This window comes from Macrobrachium nipponense, chromosome 40 (assembly GCF_015104395.2).
Source record: "Macrobrachium nipponense isolate FS-2020 chromosome 40, ASM1510439v2, whole genome shotgun sequence".
In the NCBI taxonomy this organism is placed as follows: Eukaryota; Metazoa; Arthropoda; class Malacostraca; order Decapoda; family Palaemonidae; genus Macrobrachium; species Macrobrachium nipponense.
The window spans coordinates 3076141-3096549 of NC_061101.1; the positions used below are offsets into that span (position 1 = coordinate 3076141).

Here is a 20409-nt window from a genome sequence, read left to right on the forward strand (position 1 = left end):
CTTAGTTCACATGAATGGATAATTCAGTGCACATCCTTTCAAAAATACTAATAAGAACAACAATAATATTATTATCATTATTATTACTAGCAAACTTACCCATCTACGATGGGTGATAAAATACGGGTGCAGAAGTGAAAAATTTATATGTACTATTTGTTCAGCAATATTAAAATAAGGAAGATTTTATACATACCTACTACAGAACCTCTTTGTACACAATATTATCAGTTTGTCCACAACTTAATTTCAAGTTGGCAGAGTCAGTTGCTCTGCTCATCGCCACATACAGTTGGCCATGCGTGAACATGGGTGACAGCAGAAACACACCAACACGATCCAAAGTCTAGCCCTGCGACTTGTTTGCAGTGAATGAGAAGGCCAGGTTGATAGGAAACTGCATGTGCCGTAACTGGAACGGAAACTAGTTGTCCGAAGGCATCAGAGGAATCCGGGGGATGAACAGACGTTTGCCGGTGTGAGGGCCCATGCTATAACTGCTTCGATAACGTGGGAGTTTAGCTCCATAACAGTGTACCTCGTTCCGTTGCAATGTCCATTGGCAGGATCGAAATTCCGAAGCAACATTACCGGGCAGTACTTCTTCAACGTTATTTTGTGCACTGGCAGTCCTGATGGATTTAAATTATTAAAAAAATCTTGCGGATATTGATGATAACTTTCATCCTCTACTGTGTCCGAGCTGAAATATTCGCGACTTTCTCCAGGGAAGTTGCACAGAAATTATGTATACAGCTCCGTTTCAGGGAATCCATTCTCACCCCCACCCCTACAAAGGAGGGGGGTAGGTTGGATGAAACCCCATTACAAACCATCTTAGGGGTCCCCACCATAACCCTGCCAAGTTTCATGCCCATCTGACCAGCCGTTTGGCCGTGATTGAATGACAGACAGACAGACATTACGCCCATTATAGTATGATTATTATTATTATTATTATTATTATTATCATTATATTATTATTATTATTAATAGTATATGAAGTTATTAAAAATTAACGTGTAATATTCTAAAAAGCGCCTTCGCACAGCTAAAAATCCCAAATTGGAAGAAAGGTGCAAGCTGAGAACATGCAATGAAAAGCAAACGAGTTAACGAGCGTCAACATCAACATCTTACAAGCATCAATATCAACATCTTACGAGAGTCAACATCCAAAACACAGCACAATCCAAGAGATGAAAATAAATGTCTAATCTCCACAAACCCAAAATTTCAAATTTTAATCTCTCACTCTCAAAATCCAGGAGGCTGGAAGGATGTCTAGTTTCTAATGACATCAAGATACAAAGATTTCTAGCTACAAGGGACCTGGAAATGAGAGATTCCCAGTTGGGAAGTGAGAAATCAAAATTCATAGATTCCAAATTTGATAAAATGATGATTTTCAGCTTCATCACTGACAAATAATTAACTTTCCAGGTTAGTTTCCACAAAATGTATTTGACAAAATGCATATTTGTTGCTTCCACGTACAGGCAGTCCCCGGGTTACATCAGTTTCATGTTAAGTCGTTCCTGAATTCGCTTGCCTCATGGAGCTGTTAACCTGCTTTATGGCGCTGTAAGCTGGACTTACAGTGCTGTTGCTATTTATTCCCATTATAATTATGATGATTTGGGTTAAGGCGATTTCGGTTTACAGCACCCTGCCGGGAATGGAACCCCCGCCATAACCCGGGGACTGCCTGTATTTACGACACAAGAAACGAGAAGCAGCCCACATCTTTCATTTTCCATTTGTCTTTATCACTTCTGAAATGTCACTTTACTGTTCTTTTCATCATTTTAAATTCTTCTTCATTACTTCTAAAATATCCCATTCCTCTTCTCTTCTAAACAAAGCACCTAAAGAAGGAAGTGAACGAGGAAGTGGAAGAGAATGAATGGGGAAGTTCCGCAACCTGAAGTGAGAACCACTACCCATGTTCCTCAACCTGGAGGTGAGAACCAATACACATCAGGAACTCCGAATAACACCCTTCAATTTCCACGGCCAGTCCCTCTTCCCGCTTCCTGCGAGGTTTGACAGACGGCCCCGCGGCGGGACAGGGTCCCCCCGACGGAGAGTGACAGAATGCAGTGCCAGTGAGTGCCATGTGTCCCCAGGGACACCCCCTTCTCCCCCCCAAAAGGAAAATAGATTCAAGGTCGCAGCTGAGGAATTTGCGGGTCGCCAATGGGAGAGAGGATTTCGTGGTCATGAATGGTCTGGTGTTTGGGAGGGGGGAGAGGGGGGGATGGAGGGAAGGGGAGAGAGTAGAGTAAGGAGATGATGGATGGGCGAAACTTCATCACTCCATTACGCCATCTGTCTCCAGACCTGAGTCACAGCCTCCTGTCAATTGTATTTCTTCCTTCATGAGGTATGTCTCTCTCTCTCTCTCTCTCTCTCTCTCTCTCTCTCTCTCTCTCTCTCTCTCTGTAGGAGGGTGCTGCTCTGTCCTGTACTGCAAACCAGAATGCATTTCGTCTTGTTCTACAATCCCCTTGGAATTTCCTTCCAGAATTCAACGACCAGAGACAGTCCACGATTACCTCACCAGTCCCCAAATTCTCTGTGGTTCCTGAAACAATGAATGGAAGCCATCTAAAATGAAGAAATCATTCAGTACCGTTGTTCATCTTGTAAGTTACCTGATGGGATTTCTGTTCTGATTGCCTGTATAAAAAAAAAATTATATATTAGATAGTGACCCCATTGGTTATAACCCGGTATGTACCTTCGCGGCGTGTTTAGTACCACAAGCCCTTTGGGGATGATCGTCAAAACATAAACAAAAGGTTGTAAATATCATAAATATAATGACCCCCTAGAAATATCAGTCCTAGATGACACTGTTGGGGTCACTAACTAAGAAATATCCATTCTGGCCTCTATATGAGTTTATATATAAAATAAAATAAACAGCAAGTAGTAAAGTATATAGTAAATATGCGCTTGTTTGGCCATTTGGACAGCCAATAAAACGACTGGATTGTGTGGTATCATTCTGATCTCTCTCTCTCTCTCTCTCTCTCTCTCTCTCCACCCAATCTACCGAGCCCAGCCTTAGAGTAAGAACTCGCAGAAGAGAGACTCCAAAAACAAATGAAAAACTAATACGAACCTTCAGGATGTCAAAAAGGTCCCTTCGTTTCCAAAAATACATAAAAAAACATATAAAAATATTCTACCCCGACATTGGCGATCGTCATCATACATCTGGATGTAACTGGGTTTTATCAGTGACGTCATAGAAGGACTGTGATTTCTTTTTGATGAATGACTGCAAAATTTGTACTGGTTAGGCTACGCGTGTCTGTGTATGTGTGAGTAAAGTTACACATACACACACAGACACGCATATATATATATATATATATATATATATATATATATATATATATATATATATATATAATATATTAATATATTATATAATATAATTATGCATATAAGAGTCCTTGCGTGTTCATAAACCAATCGCAATACGCACATGTAAATATAAATGCATACGCCCCCTCCTCACGACACCTATCTATAATTGCGTCTGTATTTGTTTTCATTCTTCTTATCTTGTGAACATAAGCGTGACTAACACATCCGTTCCAGTGATGTCACGTCCTATAGAACATAAAGATTTTGGTCATTAAAAAAAAGAAAAAAAGAAAAAGTTGACCGAAATTCCTACCCATTTAGAGGATTCCTTTCTTACCGATCTCCCCCACCTCCTTCAACTACCCCCCCCCCCTCAACTCCAAAACTCCACTCACATTCCTATACGCAAATAGGAAAACAAGTACGGGGCCTTTGTCGATTTTTTTTCCGTGAAATAACTTTACACCGGAATTTCTTAGCTGTTAGAATAACTGGAAGGAAAACTATTTTTGACATTAGTCAAGAAATGGCGGTAATCGGTGTTGGTCCGCATGGGCTCATAAAGTGTTTTTTTTTTTTTTCCCTTTAATTTCACTGTGAGTAAACAAACATTTTTTTCTCTGGTAAATTAAGGTTACGAAGCTATCGTCTTTTTTGCATGAGATGTTTTGCTATCGTGTTTTTGCATAAAATGTCTACCCATTCGTCGCCTGAAGTGCTGTTACATAAACATCAATATCCCGTATCCCGTAAGTTACATTTGATAGAAACTACAGGCTTCCTGAGCGCCATATAAAAACGACAAAATAATCTAAACTTTAATCTAAATCTTATGTTTTTAAGTTGTTATGTCAGGTACACAAAAACACCAGTAGAAATTGGTGTAGGACACAACGACAAAACAACCGCTGTTTACCAAAGTTATCATCAAAATCCCGGTGGCTGTAATCCGCAGAACACGAAGAGCTGCTCAAGAGATTATAAGTTGCTCCAGAACGGTGGGATGTGTGTGTGTGTGTGTGTGTGTGTGTGTGTGTGTGTGATTCGGATGTCTCACGAGAGCTAAAACGGGTCACAATGAGGCCATAAAGCTACTTGAGTAACAACGGCATACATTTGTATTCGCTTACTCGGGGAGTAAGACTACAAACTACCTTTTTGTTGTTGTTGTTGTGTGGGTATAGGGGGTTAGGAAGGATTATGGAAGAGTCTAAATAGACCTAATAAACGTGTTTTGCGTTGAGTTAAAGATACAAGAATTTTAGGATAAGATATTTATGATATTTATTATTAGAATGAAAATGCAAAAAATAAATAATGTGCACGTTAAACAGTACAGGAAAATTATTTCTGAAGAAATATACCGTATTTATTTTGATTTTCGTTGGTGAAACAAAGGTCTAGGTGACCATAGATTTTAGCACGTTTTAATTTACGTTAAGATTTATGAATATAATGTTTGCAACTTATGCGTGAGGGGAAAATCTTGCACGCGTCCCGAGTAAGCAGGGGGTAAGATCAGGCCTTGTAACTTCTACTCAATATGTATTGTATTAGCGCATTTAGCCTATAGTACTATCGCCAAACTTCAACAACGGTTGAGAACGTACTGTGCGTGCAGGATCAATAATCAGGTATCATGCAAACCATTATTTAAGACAAGATATCTAATATCAATTGTTGGCATCAAAGCCCTAACTTGGAAAGGAATGAATGAATTCTCATCTAAACTCGTAAACTAAAAACTACACAAATAGCCTTCAAACAAAACCATTTGAAAAACAGAGATAACGCAACACCTACTTCTCCTCCATCAATATCGTGTACTTCAGAATAAAAAATAAAACAACAATGAGTCTCAAACTGTTTACCTGAATGACCACCAAATTTATGCCTAGTCACACAGTACACTCGCCACTCCGAGGTTGGAGGGAAAACCTATTGTAGACATAAGCACGTCACGGTGATTTCGAATCTCTTAACCTTCGTGTAGGCGGTTCTTCTTGTTTAAATATGAAAAAATTCTCTTCCCACCACTTCTTGCAACTTATCAATATGTTCGAATGAATTAAATGGAAAGGAAAATCTCGGTTTTGCAACGCTTTACCGAGCAACTAGTACTAAAGATGTTGGTTGTTGGTGAATAGGCGTCAGGAGCATGCACAAGTGGATTAAAAGTATAAACCTTAACGTAAACACTTCATACGCTTCTATTCCAGATTTTTGAAAAAGATTTTGATCTAATCTAAATGACCTATAATGCGAATTCCGTCATGAAACCATTTATAATGCGAATTTCGTCTTGAAGTTTTCCGTAGAAGTTGGCAACACGACCGAGCTGCTCATTCCCACAACGAACAGATTTTCACAGACTATCGATTTCCTCATCGTATTTTCGTCTCCTCTTCCTTTAAAATCCAGGAATACAATAGCTGTAATAATGTGTCTGAATGACGGAAAACGAAGAATGTCTTTTCATCTCCATTATTTCGATACTTCCTACGTCACGCTGTTTGTGTCATGGAAGTAATGACCTTTCAATGAAATTGCAGCGTCACGGGGATTAAGATACTTCTGTTTGTTGTTCGTATTTTTGTATAGAACAGTTTTTACCTTCTAATAAGAGAGAATCTGAAAACTAGCAGAATCAGGCAACATTGTTGATAATACGTATATTCTTTTTCAAAAATGACGAAGAAAGGTTAATCACCACGCAAAAATCTTTGACTTTAACTTTTGAAATAACGTGGGAAAATTGTTTCAAATAAACGTCACTGGCTTTAGTAGAGGTATATTTTATGATACATAATATATACATTATTAGGCCTATAGTAAAATACAACTATACTGATTCGGTAGCTCTGAATTATCTGTTCGAATTTTGTAAACTTGATAACTCAAATAATACAGGAATAAGAGTAGTCCGAGATTTACATCTATGGCAGATAAAGTAATAATAATAATAATAATAATAATAATAATAATAATAATAATAATAATAATAATACTAAGCCTATTATCATTATGAATATTGTTTCCAAAGATTCGTTGTCGATTACGATAAGATGAATATGTTCGGCGTTCACTGAAATCTGTACATACTATGTCCGATAATTCAAAACATTTATTATTATTATTATTATTATTATTATTATTATTATTATTATTATTATTATTATTATTATTATATCTTGTTCAACCCTTCAGTAAGGTAAGGCTAGAAGCCCAACCACTTTTCAATACACGAATAACGAAGGAATAGCATTTCACTTACTTTTGGAATACTGTATATACTTCTTTTAGCTTTGAGAAAAAAATTCTCAGTGACGTGAAAGTATCGATAATTCTGTAAGTCGAAGGCGAAGGAAACTTCTACGACTTAAGTAGTGATTTTTAAAAATTTAAATATATAAAATAATTGGGAGCATTCCAAATATTCAGAAGATCAATTTCAAGACGAGTTCAAATTGAGATTTACGTTTAGTCATCCAATTTGTTCCTGAGGTCAAGGGAATGCAAAGAGTCGCAGCAAGTAACCTTCAGTAATGCCTACAGTGCACCGCGTGAGGAGCACTGACTTATGAAATCCACAACTGAAGGAGACTTCTTAAACGACGCTTTCGGCGCCTCACGTGGAACTGTGGAACGGTGAACACCGTGCATGGGGAGATGTGGGGTGGGGGGTGTAAATAGACTCATAAACGGTGTAATGTCCCTCGCGGGATAAGGATATTCGTACTGTTAAGCAGGAAGATCATTATTAGTTCGACCCTCACTCGTTACTGTTCCTTTCTCTCTCTCTCTCTCTCTCTCTCTCTCTCTCTCTCTCTCTCTCTCTCTCTCTCTCTCTCGGGTATATGCATGCGTGCTTAAAGGGTATCAAGTGGAAATAGCCTAGGTTACGAATATGAAATAATGCATGAAGAGTTTCACATTTCTAAAGCAATTGCCCTATTACAGTTAGGCTTTGTGTGAGTGTGTGTGTATGTCTGTGTGAATGTATATATATGCACGTATGTATGTATGCATATACAAATATTAAGCCACAAATACCGTATAATATCCAAATCACCATACCACGGGAATAACTTATACCCAATTGGAATTATAATTTCGATAAATACTTCGTCCCCGGCAGGATTCGAGCCGCTGTGCCTGGTTTAGATACATCGATAGATAGTGACTTTGACCACTCTGGTGGCGAATAAAGTTTTTTTTTTTTTTTAATATCACATTTTCATGCAACCATTATGTCACGTTTCTCAGTTTTCATGGGATCGGAAGTGTAAACAAGCAGTCAGAAACGACAAAGCAAACTAAGTAAATAATTTATAACTCAACCTTCTTACGAAACTGAACTTTTAGTGACCGCTTTCGAATTGGGTATTCAGTGAAAACTTGTCTGAATTTCCAAGAGTTGAGAAGGATAACGTCACACCATATTAACACTAAAATATGTTTAAATTCTGATTGACAGGAGGTTTTATTAATTTTCAGACGGTGAAGGGAATATAACAAAAACTTCAGCACAAAAGAAAAAAACTTTCCCATGAGGACGTCGATTAGAAAATACAAAAACATGGACAATAGTCTCGCCTGATGAATGAGATTTATATTATCATACCTGTCTTTACATTCTGTTTAGTTAGTTTCATGTTTTAGATGCCGTTCGTGTCCTTTCTTATCACAGACCTGAAAAAGTGCTTAATGATCAATTATAAACATAGATGCCTTTCTCCAAGTCCAACTGTATCAAGTTAACCTAGGTCTAACTAAAGCCAGTCATCGGACGAAATATTCTGTGTGAGTACCGTAGGTTTACTCAACACAAACAGCATTGGCCTTGGCACTCGTTAAACAACAAAGGTTATCTAGAACTAATAAATAATTTGAAACTCCTTTAAAAGTTGAAAAAAGTAATAAACTTTTCGATAACTAATAAACCATTTGAAACTCCTTTAAAATTTTGATAAAAGTAACAAACTTTTCTATAACTGATAAACGATTTGAAACTCCTTTAAAATTTTATAAAAGTAACAATCTTTTCTACAATTCATAAACAATTAGAAGCTCCTTTAAAATTTTTATAAAAGTAACAAACTTTTCTATAACTAATAAACGACTTGAAACTCCCTAAAATTTGATAAAATTAACAATCTACTTTCTACAACTAATAAACGATTGAAACTCCTTTAAATTTTCTATAAAAGTAACAAACTATTTTCTACAACTCATAAGCAATTAGAAACTCCATTAAAATTTCATAAAATAACAAACTTTTCTACAACTCACAAACAACTTGAAACTCCTTTAATATTTCTATAAAAGTAACAAACTTTTCTACAACTTATAAACAGTTAGAAACTCCTTTAAAATTTGATGAAAGTACCAAATGCTTATCTAGAACTAATAAATTATTTGAAACACTCTTTAAAAGTTGATAAAAGTAACAAACATTTCTATAACTAATAAACAATTTAAAACTCCTTTCAAATTTTATAAAAGTAACAAACTACTTTCTACAACTCATAAACAATTTGAAAATCCTTTGAAAGTTGACGAAAGAACGAGCCCAAGATGTTTCATGACGGCCACAGAACGCTCTAACAAAATGGTGCTCCCCTTAAAGGCTTCTAATGAGTTGAGAATTTGCCAGCTTATATAGTTATCTCTCGTAATATTTAAGGTCTAAACAGTTGCATTATTTTATTAAGATACCCAATGTTCCTGTCCTGTTACCATCACATCCTTCTCAGAGGACCTCTTAGATTTCGCTACTTCTGAGCGGTTCATTCAGACCTGCACAAAAATATTTTATGTCCTTTTACGGTATTTAAAAAAAAAATAAATTGGGAGGTTCACCTCCAGCTGAAGTTCAGCTTTCTGTCTCAGCCACATACATAACTCCCCAGAGGCCCCTACCCAGAGTTGTTTTGTTATGGGGAGGGGGGTCTTTTTTCCCAAAACTGGACCTTTTCTTCTATGAATGTCATTGCATATATAGGTATATATATCATATTCCTATTATCACTCTTTTATTTCCTATCACTAGAGAATGATGTTGATGTTTAATAACAAAATAAAAAAAAAGACTTGCCAAAAAAACAAATTATTTATTAATTTGTAAGTATAGTTCAATGAGAAGGATAGTCAAGGAAAATATGGACTTCCAAACAAAAAAATTTTTTTTTTTGGTGGGGGTCGTTCGACCCCCAGCCCACCTCGGTACAGGCCTGACCCCTATAATAGCTCGTTCGCTATAGCTTCTAAGGACCTTTTGCCTTCATCTTCTCTGTCGATATATAATCTAAGATTACGTTTTTTTGTTATCATCATCTCAGATTGGGATTTAGAACATTGTGCTCGTTAAAATCACGGTATCTTTTCATTCTTATTCCTTTAGTTGATGCAAGTTTCAAATTTAAATTGGCAAAACTTAAAGTTTAATTCATTTGAGAGCAATTCTACGAGAGTTAATGTACTCATTTCAATGTAACATGCATCACATTTCTCTACATGAACGGTCTGAGACTGTGTGTGTGTAGATCACGTTCATAAGATCTAGAATCCTAGATACTCAAGACATGAAAACTCACAGACTTACACTCAGTCTTTCAACTAAAAAGCAAATGTCTTCAAGATTTATTTTCGCGTACGAAAAAAAAAATTCCTATTTAAATGCAGTACATGACCAGAGCAGCTGAATCTAAAGCTCAGGTCATTCCATCGATCATGACAAAAGGATTATCTATTCCAGTAAGCATTCCTTTAATGGGACATAATGTGTGTGTGTGTGTGCGTGTGTAGAAGGCTTTCAGACGAGGTATCATATTTTGGAAATGCGTGAATCATCTCCAGTGCTATTACGAAGTTCACATTAAGATGATGAGACAGAAATGGTTTTAACGCGGACCCGAGATCTACTTGGTGGGGAGAACTTGTGTTGTCATCGTATTGTCTTTCTTGTGAGCTCAGTTTTGGGGGCTTTATTTTTTATCATATTATTATTTTTTGTGAGTGAGGGAGGAAAGTTTTCAACAGTATTTTAAAATATGATTTCTCTTTTCATTCTGGAGAGAGAATATAAGTACAGCTTATTAATTCTTGGGATGACAAAATTTTATTAACTTATCTCCACATACACACACATATATTTGTATGTATATACTGTGTATGTAATAGCCTCTCAAATTCTCCATACTTTTTTGGATACGCTTGTCACTACAAAGTCTTTATCCAAATGTTCTCAAATAAGAAGCAATTCTAATGTCAAGCAGCAATTCTTGAATTCGAATCTAAAGGCTTTTTTAGTGCCAAGCGTACCCAAAGTGTGAAGAATTTCGAGAAGTTAAGATGGGGCATTGCGGCTATTACAATTACATACATATCTAGTAAGAAGTGACCAGCGGATTCTACAAATATATATATATATATATATATATATATATATATATATATATATATATATATATATATATATATATATATTATATATATATATATATATATATATATATAATATATATATATATATATATATATATATATATATATATATATATATATAGTTAGCCCTTAAAAGCTTGTAACGTTTGTGAATAAAATCTCTATACGAACCATTTTGTTTGAATGAGGAACTCACAGCCCTCGTGTGAATGCACAGTACAGTACAAAAGTGATTAAGCTTAATACATTTATATTTATAATGTACATTATATAATATTACATATCACTCGCTCTATATATATTCATTTCGGTATCTATCGCCATCAATTCTACTTTAATTCCAAACTATTGAAGAAAAACTCTACAGCAAAAAAAATAAATAAAATAAAAAATAAAATAAAATAAAATAAAAATAAATAAATAAATAAATAAATTCCCTACCGCGTTTATGTCTGAACAAATCAATTCTACTTTAATTCCAAACTATTGAAGAAAAAATCTCACTGCAAAAAATAAATAAATAGATAAAATAAAATAAATAAAAATAAATAAATAAATAAATTCCCTACCGAGTATAATGTCTGAACAAATCTCCCGACCAACTCTTTAACAATCGAAACGCTTTCATAAATAATAAACACTTCGAACAATCTAATCATCTAGCGAAAGCGTTAAAAAGAAGGAAATGACAGAATACCAGCTTACCTCTCTCATCTCATTTCTCCCTCATTCCCAGAAAGAGTTCTGCTCCCTCTTCCCAGTTTCGATTAGTTTAACTTAAGTGGTCCATGTTTCTACCGATGCTGTCAAGTGTTCATCGACTGGCAATTTGTTTATGGGGAGGAGGAGCTTTTAATATTGGTCTATATGCAGGTTCCAGTATTGTTTCTGGGTAAGTTGTTCGGTGATGTTTCTATGTGGGTTGAGACTCTCTTTCTCTCTCTCTCTCTCTCTCTGGGCCAAGACTCTCTCATGCTCAATCCCTCTGAGTTAAGACTCTCTCTCTCTTGGGCCAAGACTCTCTCATGCTCAATCCCTCTGAGTTAAGACTCCCTTTCTCTCTCTCTCTCTGGGATCAGACACACACACACTCTCTCTCTCTCTCACTAGGCTAAGACTCACTCTCTCTCAATCCCTCTGAGCTAAGACTCTCTCTCTCTCTCTCTCTCTCTCTCTTGGCTCAGACACTTTCTCTCTCCCCCTACGACTCTCTCTCTCTCTCCTACGACTCTCTCTCTCTCTCTGGACTACGGTTCCATCTCTCTCCCTCTCTTTCTCTCTGGGCTAACACTCAGTCTCTTCTCTCTCCCTGCCTCTCTCTCGAAACGTATTTATGTATGTATGTATTCTCCAGGACCCTCTAAGTGGGTCCTGTGTATCTCTGTGACTGCACGTGCGCACGTAAGTATACACGCATTCGTGCTTATACAGAATTCAGCTACAATAAGGACGACAAGCCACTCTTTCTCCGTAGCAAGGAGGTCCTATCTCCCCCGTCTCCCTTCCCCCACCACCTTTCAAGGGTAACTCTCTATAAATTCTCAAGTGTGAGGGACTGTCACCTCGCATGCGTCTATCCATCATCTTAACCTCGATAACTCTATCAGCAGCGAGGTGGTAGTCGCTTCGAGGCCGTATACTATTTTAGCTGTCATGAGGGACCGAGAACAGTATCTAGTACCGGTTCTGGACGCGTTCTTCGCAGAACGGATCATTCGCGGGTAGAGCGACTGAACGCATGCGGGTTGTTCTTCTTTGCTGTTAAAAGGGGAAGATTTTATATATATATATATATATATATATATATATATATATATATATATATATATATATATATATATATATATTTTTTTTTTTTTCTTCTTTTTTTTTCTTTTGTGGATCTTATATGTCGAAGGTAACCGTTCTTCTCGACGGAGGAAGTGTTGGTAGACAAAATTTTTATTTTATTTTATTTATCTTTTAACGGGAAGCTTTTGTTTTTCTCGTACTTCAAGTTATTGTGTTGGGTCAATGATAACTTGTTGTCGACGAAGGAATATGTTATTGATAGACAGAAAAAAAAAATGGAATTCTTTTAATTACCTGTTAAAGGGAAGTTTTTTTTTGGGGGGTGGGATGTGCTTCATTGGGTCAATAATAACTTATTCCCGACGAAGGAAGCGTTTTTTTCTGCAGTTAAAACATCAACAATCTTCCGTATTTGTACGCATTTACAATCGATGACACCCTACAAAAAAAAAAAAAAAAAATTCCCTATAGTCACCCAGGAAGGAAAGCCTAATGAGACCTTCAAGATGTCTGCCACCAGTAACTGGTATATAAAACTGATAAACTGGGATCTTCTCCTACGTGGCCTGTGAAGACTGGACTTCATGTTAGCATTGGCATTCAAATGCAAAATATCGTCCTATGTAAATGGTACCAGTCTGCCATCGCTGTCCAAGACGGGGCAGGGTAAAGGGAAAGGATAAAGTAGAATGGATAGGAAACGGAAGAGGCGAGGAGGAGGAGGAGGAGGAGGAGGAAAGACCCTCCCTTTCCTTCCTTCCTTCCTCCCCCTCCGCCTCCGCCTCACCCCTTCCGCTTTTTTTTTATTTTCTTATTTTTTTTTTTACTTTCTCCTCCGTTTTCTTCCCTTTTTCTTTCCTTCCTATTTCTCTCTCTTTGTCCTTTCCTTCCTTTCCCTTTGTCCTGCCCTCGTTGGACAGTGACGGTAGACTGATAACCATTTATATAGGACGATATTTTGCCTTTGAATTCACCGATTCCTCCGAGCAAAAGGGGCACCCAAGCTCTGAGACCTATGAGGTCATTCAGCGCTGAAGGGTAAATTGAAAGTAAGTGTTAGAAGAGGGTGGAATAGAGTCAGATGGAAGAACGAATATGAACGGAGGTACAGTAAAAGGAATGAAAGGGGGTTGCAGCTAGGGGCCGAAGGGACGCTACGAAGAACGTTCAATTATGCCTACAGTGCAGTGTGTGAGGAGCACTGACGGCACTACCCCCTACGGGGATAAGTGAGATGAAGACAATTCTGTCTATAATCTTCGTCGAAAATGAACAATCCTGAATTCTTATTTAGCTTTGGAAATGTTCCACCTCTGCTGAGGGATATGTCTTTCAAAAGTATCCCTCAGGAGAGGTGGAACATACATCCTATGTGAACTCTCTCGAGAGAGACTGAAAGTTTCCAGCCCTGTGATTGGCTTCTCATCAGCCAATCAGGAGCGTCGTAAGGGACTGGCCTTAGACATCAGATGCACGGTTGATGTGAAGTCTACTAGAGTGAGTCTACTAGTACAAGACCTAAAGAGTATAAGCTTCACTGAAGCTTAGAAGGCGGTAGCGGGCTTACCAAAGGAACGTGTAAAGTAATGAGAAGATTTTGTCGACTCGATAAAGAACTTGTGTGAGTTTTTCAGTCATTTTTCGATTAAGAGATGCAATAATATCTTTTTACGTTACTCCCTGGGTACAGCTATTGAGAGAGAGAGAGAGAGAGAGGATGAAATGCATCATGGGAGAACAATCGAACAATTCAGATAATTGAGTTTATCGCCGCTACGAAAAAAAACAAAAACAAAAACATGAGGGTACTCTAGCTGGAACGAAATAAAAGGCAAAGATAATAATACGTTCATAAGTGTTAATAAATGTTGATAACTGCTGATAAGCGATAACTGACCCTCTCGCCCACGTAACCAAGTAGCCCATTCTCAATCAAGGAGAATAAAGGGAGTCTATTCCAACACGGTTGCGTCTAATTCCTGGCTGTCATTCCTCATTGAATTCGTCTCGCACGGGATAGGAAGGTGTCACTTTGTGTCCTGTCTTGCCCAACTTGATCTTAAGGGGAGTTCTTTCAGAGCCTCGATCGAAAGCGCTTTCTGCGCATGCGCCTGCGCAGGAGACAGGGGATATATCTATTGAAAAGAGAGACTGATTTGGGACAGTGACACTCTGTTTTCTGTTAAATTTTCTAGGACCGGGTGCATCTTAGTTCTGTGTTGACCTGTCTTTCAAATTCCAGATTCTAAGTAAATTTCGAATTCCAGGTTCTAAGTAAATTTCGAATTCGATTCTAAGTAAATTTCAAATTCCAGTTTCAAAGTAAATTTCAAATTCCAGTTTCAAAGTAAATTTCAAATTCCAGTTTCAAAGTAAATTTCAAATTCCAGTTTCAAAGTAAATTTCAAATTCCAGTTTCAAAGTAAATTTCAAATTCCGGATTCTGGTAAATTTCAAATTCCATATTTCTAAGTAAATTTCAAATTCCATATTTCTAAGTAAATTTCAGATTCCATATCTATTAGTAAATGTCAAATTCCAGATTCTAAATAAATTTCAAATTCGAGATTCTAAATAAATTTCAGATTTCAGATTCCAAACAAACTTCTAATTCCACTTTCAAAACAAATTTCAAATTCCAGATTCTAAGCAATTTTCAAATTCCAACTTTAAACAAATTTCAAATTTCAGTTTCTAAATAAATTTCGAATTTCAGCTTCTAAACACATATCAAATTCCAGTTTAAAAAATAAAATTTAATTCCAGTTTATAAACAAATTTTAAACTCCAGCTTTAAACAAATTTCAAATTCCAGTTTCTAAATAAATTTCGAATTCCAGTTTCTAAACACACTTCAAATTCCAGTTTTTAATCAAATTTCAAATTCCATTTTCTAAATAAATTTCGAATTCCAGTTTCTAAACACACTTCAAATTCCAGTTTTTAAACAAATTTCAAATTCCAGTTTCCAAACAAATTTTAAACTCCAGATTCTAAACAAATTTCAAACAATTTCAAACTCCAGATTCTAAACAAATTTCAAATTCCAGTTTCTAAACAAATTTCAAATTCCAGTTTCTAAACAAATGTCAAATTCCAGTTTCTAAACAAATTTAAAATTCCAGTTTCTAAACAAATGTCAAATTCCAGTTTCTAAACAAATTTAAAATTCCAGTTTCTAAACAAATGTCAAATTCCAGTTTCTAAACAAATTTAAAATTTCCGCTCCTAAACAAATGTCAAATTCCAGAGACTACTTAAAGTCAGTGGTTCCACCTGCTGGCTGTTCACCCTTGAAGCTGTTTCAAAGCGGTCATAGCGACAAAGAATGACCTTGCAAACAAGGTTAACCTCAAAGAGATAAATACCTGACCTTCATACTGGACCATATGCCATGAAACAAGCATCGCCCTTAAAAAAAAAAAAAGTTAACATCCCTAAAAGCTCAGTATTTAATTCAGTTGAAAAATACAGCGGAATTATCAGTAAAAAACAACAGCGAAAGAATCCTACAGGAATCCTATTATCCTACCTTCTTTTTTTTGTCCTCTACATAATATCCTGGTCGACTCATCACCCATTCATTTCCTCTCCTGTTTGCAACCTTGCTTCAGAACCAGGCAATCCTTTGAAGGATCGCGTATCCTTCCTTATTAAGGGCTAAGTATTTACGGGATGCGAGATCCAGTCGGGTGTGGACCGCCTCGTTGAAGGGCGGAGTCCTGTACAGTATAGTACCCAATGCTCTATGGCATCAGATGTTTTCTATTTGTTTGTTTTAGCTGACCTCTGTGGCAACAAGTTACATCTATGTTTTTTAATAAATTACTGGCTCAAGTAACCACCTATTCTATTTTTTAATTAGACGTGAGCTTCGTATTAATTACCCAAAGGGGGTTTAAGAATATAAATTCTTTATCTTGTGATTCTTAAATTACTTTATTTCTCTGAGGGAAAGTCCTCAGGACGCCCACACAAACTCGATAATGGGGCGCTAGTTGGATGTTCGTTTAGATCTAACATGACAGGGTAAATTATAGGATGAGCCGCCCTGATGTTAATCACTGTCACTTAGGATGTGATTAACTGTGATACTACCCTCCCTCTCTCTCTCTCTCTCTCATATACAACTTGAATAACAAGTGGACTTGGCATACGCATCAGTATTTTGAATTACGCATAGATTTTTTTTCTTTAACTTTTATTTAAAAATAACAAAAATACGATATTTACATTACTTCAACAATTAAAACGTTGAACGCAAGAATTCGTTTGTGACAATTTTCTTTAATTTTCCCCAATACAGAATTAACACAAAACCATCTCACATAATTTAATCTACCCCTAAGAAAGAAAATATATGTTCAATCTAAATGTGGTCTAATCATTTTATGCTCTCTGTCTGTCTCTAGGAGATTATCATTGCTTTGATTAAATTTATCAAAAGCTATTCAAATTATTTATTAAGAGCTTATTCAAATGCTAATATTTTCTGAATTATTGAAGGCATAAAATAAAAATTCTCTCGGAAGATAAAACCTCACGTCTTTAAATTCCATCCCGTATAAGATTTATTTTCAAAATATCATAAATTCACACTTAAACGATGTTTTAATCATTCCATTATGATTTCCCCAAAATTGGTCATTTCAGCACCAAAATCTGAGAGTTTTCTCGAATACTATGGGCTTAGTTAAACTAGGTCATCTCACTTCCGCTGTAATGAATCATTTTGCATTGCATCGTTTGTCGTATTATTGGCAGTTTGATGTTGGTAGACTATTTGAAATGCAGTTCACGATAACGTTTATGTAGCAGAGAGTTCCCAGATACCTAGTTAACCCTTTTGATGGTTTCACTTGGAGCTTCACGCCCTACTGGTACTTATAAATTGGAGATATATTGGCCAATTTTATACTTAAAACTGGTCTACTACTTACAAAGTGATGATGCATTGGACAACTTGCTCTAAAACCTGAGCTAATACTTATCAAGTGAAAATGTATTGGGAGCACTACTTATAAGGTTAAAATATATCGGTCAATTTATGCTAAAACATGAACTAATACTTTTAAAAGTGAAAATATATTAGCCACTTAAAGCTAACCCCATAGTTAATAGCCCACTTATAAATATGTGTGAATTAGGGACGCCCATCTTACTTTAATCGATATATTTAGCTGAGATTTATAATAAAAAAAAATTACGTATTGTCATTAAAATAAGTATTTGTAAATAAAATATGTCAAAGGTCACTAGTGTCGACAGTACTCCTGTCATTAATCAAATCCAGCAGGAACTGAGGAGGTAAAATATCAAATTTATATTCTTGTAGGAAAGCATTTTATCGATAATACATTTGTATTCTAATAAACTTACTTATTTGTGACGTGAATCGTGTATTCGTTGTCAGGTATTTTGTACTAAAAGGCGTAGTTCATACAATATATATATATATATATATATATATATATATATATATATATATATATATATAATATATATATATATATATATATATATACAGAGAGAGAGAGAGATGAGACGAGGAGACGGATATTGATGGGGACGGAGAAGAAGAGAGACGAGAGAGAGAGAGAGACGGTGTGTGTGTGTGTGTGTATGTGTTTGTGAAGATTGGCTCCAGGGTCCTCAGAAAGTCCCCGAGGACTGCATAGGAATTCCCCTCTTCGGAAGACTGAAGCAGCTCCCAAGAAGCCCCAAATGACTCCGGAATCCAGACACATCAAATGTGACCGGGGATCAGCAAGAAATCCCGCAGACAGGATCGTCTCCGGAGGAACCAGGAATGACTCCAGAATCCCAGCAGACTCCAGACACGTCACGTGCGATTTTTGAAAAGTAATGCTAAGGCAAAGAGACTTGATCATTAACGAACAAAGATGTTTCTAAGTTTGCTTACAGTTGTGCTCGCACAGTGCTTTGGCTCCGGGGTTCAAGTCCCCCGCGGTATTCTGTTGTTGTTGGCCATTCTTGTTATGCTATTCACAGGAGTATTTATACTTCGTGGATTTGCTATTGAAATGGTTAAATTCGATTTCATGGCCTCTGACAGCTCTGCCTGTCTTGACGAGGCTGGAAATCAGCAGGACGAAATTGATCGTTCTGATATTGAAGACGACCATATTTCGGATAATGAAGAAGACCAACGTTCCAGTAATGGAGAAGGCGGTCATTCTGACAGTGAAGAAGAAAAAACGCATCTGGCGATCAGTCGAAAGTTCGAGGAAGTAATTCAGAAAAATGCAAATGCTCTCTTAGGATTTGAGAAAGAGAGGTTAGAAAAGGATCAGCTGATCGACAAATTACTGAAGAAGGTAGAGTGCCTGACAGAAGGAGGAATCCAGATGGAAGAACACATCAGAGACCTCGAAAGACTCAACAAAGAAAAGGAAAGAAACATCTCTTCAATGTCCGAAGAGATGCAGAACCTGAGAGACGAAGCAGCGGAAAAGGCGAAGGATACAGAAGCTCAAGAAAAGGAGAGGGAGCAAAAAGACCAGATGCTGATCATTTTGGAAAACACGGTCGTAGTCCTCGAGATGGAGAAGGAGACGTTGCACCGAGATCTACAGCAAAGTGAAAATAGCAGGAAAGAAATGGAAGTCCAAATGAAAAGGCTAAATGAGGACCTGGAAGGACTTCGAAAAGCGAACAGGAGGAAAGAGACGAACATTGAAAACTTGAAGAGCGAAAACGAGCGGAGGACCTCGAAGATCAGAGGTCTAGAGGACGCGTTACAAGTCCTCAAAATTGAGAAGCAGATGACCCACGAAAATTTGAAACAGCTCGAAGAATGCAAAGCAGAATTGGCTGAGAAAAAGGAGGAGCTGGAGAAGCTGAGAGAACAGAACTTGCAGAGGGGCAGAGAGATCCTCCGACTGGAGAAAGAGTGCTGCACCCAGAAACAACTGGAAGTCAGCGGTCTGCTTAAAGAATCTAAAACTGTTATAGCAGAAAAACCGAAGGCAGATGGGAAGATGAATGACCTGATGAGAAGGAAAGTCATACTTGAATTCGAACTTGCTGAGACGAAGGAGGAATTAGAGACAAGGGAATTTGAGAAGATGGAGGCATTGTTGGAACTCGTAAGACTCCAAGAAGAGCCCTTGGGTCAGGATACGAAGATCAGCTGTTTGGAAACGAAAGTCAGAATCTTTACAGGAGACAAGGAATGTCAGGCAATGAAAGGTCCAGTACCAGAGAGGAAAGCTGAAGAGAAAAAGGCTTCGGGTAAAACTCGACGTCTGAGGAAGCCCCAGATCAACTGCAAAGTCCTCTACCGACGAATGGACAGCATCGAGGAAGAACTTCGCAGAATCAAAGGATTGCAACGACCTTCAGCTGGCACCAAGGGTCATTCAAAGGCCCCGACTAAACCTCCATCAATTGAGAAGCCTCTTAACAGAGAGGAATTGCATCAGAAAATGAGGCTGATATCTGCAGCCAACCTCCAACGGCTGGAGAAGGATGCTAAAACGGTCCGAGAGCTCTACAAGATAAACGCCGTCACGTAAAGGGTGCACGTCAAGGAACCTCTGCATTTTTAGGAGAACGGTGGTTTACTTGTAGAAGGAGACGCCAGGACATCTCTCATGTTGGGAATAGGAACAAGCTAACTCTTGTGAAGGAAATCACTCCTGGATATAGTTGTGGAAGCAGCTCTGCGCGATCGAGAAACTACAGCGGATTGTGGCCTGGCGGCAAGTGCCCGAAGACTGGATTGCTGTGCACCCCATGTTCAACACTGGACTGTGGTGCATACCCTCT

General features: G+C 37.3%; 2 protein-coding genes across 2 annotated transcripts in view; one reads left to right on the top strand and one right to left on the bottom strand.

The window, feature by feature from the left end:
* Positions 1-5395, bottom strand: part of LOC135211880 (prostaglandin F synthase 2-like) — a 28199-nt gene extending 22804 nt beyond the window's left edge. Inside the window, exon 1 of the mRNA XM_064245099.1 lies at positions 5253-5395. The gene's annotated coding sequence lies outside the window, so the exon portion shown is untranslated. The remainder of the gene's footprint in view (positions 1-5252) is intronic.
* Positions 5396-18680: 13285 nt separating this feature from the next.
* On the top strand, positions 18681-20156 carry LOC135211810 (CAP-Gly domain-containing linker protein 1-like). The gene has a single exon (XM_064245019.1). It carries the CDS (start codon positions 18681-18683, stop codon positions 20154-20156), a length of 1476 nt encoding a protein of 491 aa, XP_064101089.1.
* The last annotated feature ends 253 nt before the right edge of the window (positions 20157-20409 follow it).

What these genes read in the sequence shown, in the direction of transcription:
- LOC135211810 (XM_064245019.1), top strand. Translation starts at nt 18,681, where the DNA reads ATGGCCTCTGACAGCTCTGCCTGTCTTGACGAGGCTGGAAATCAGCAG.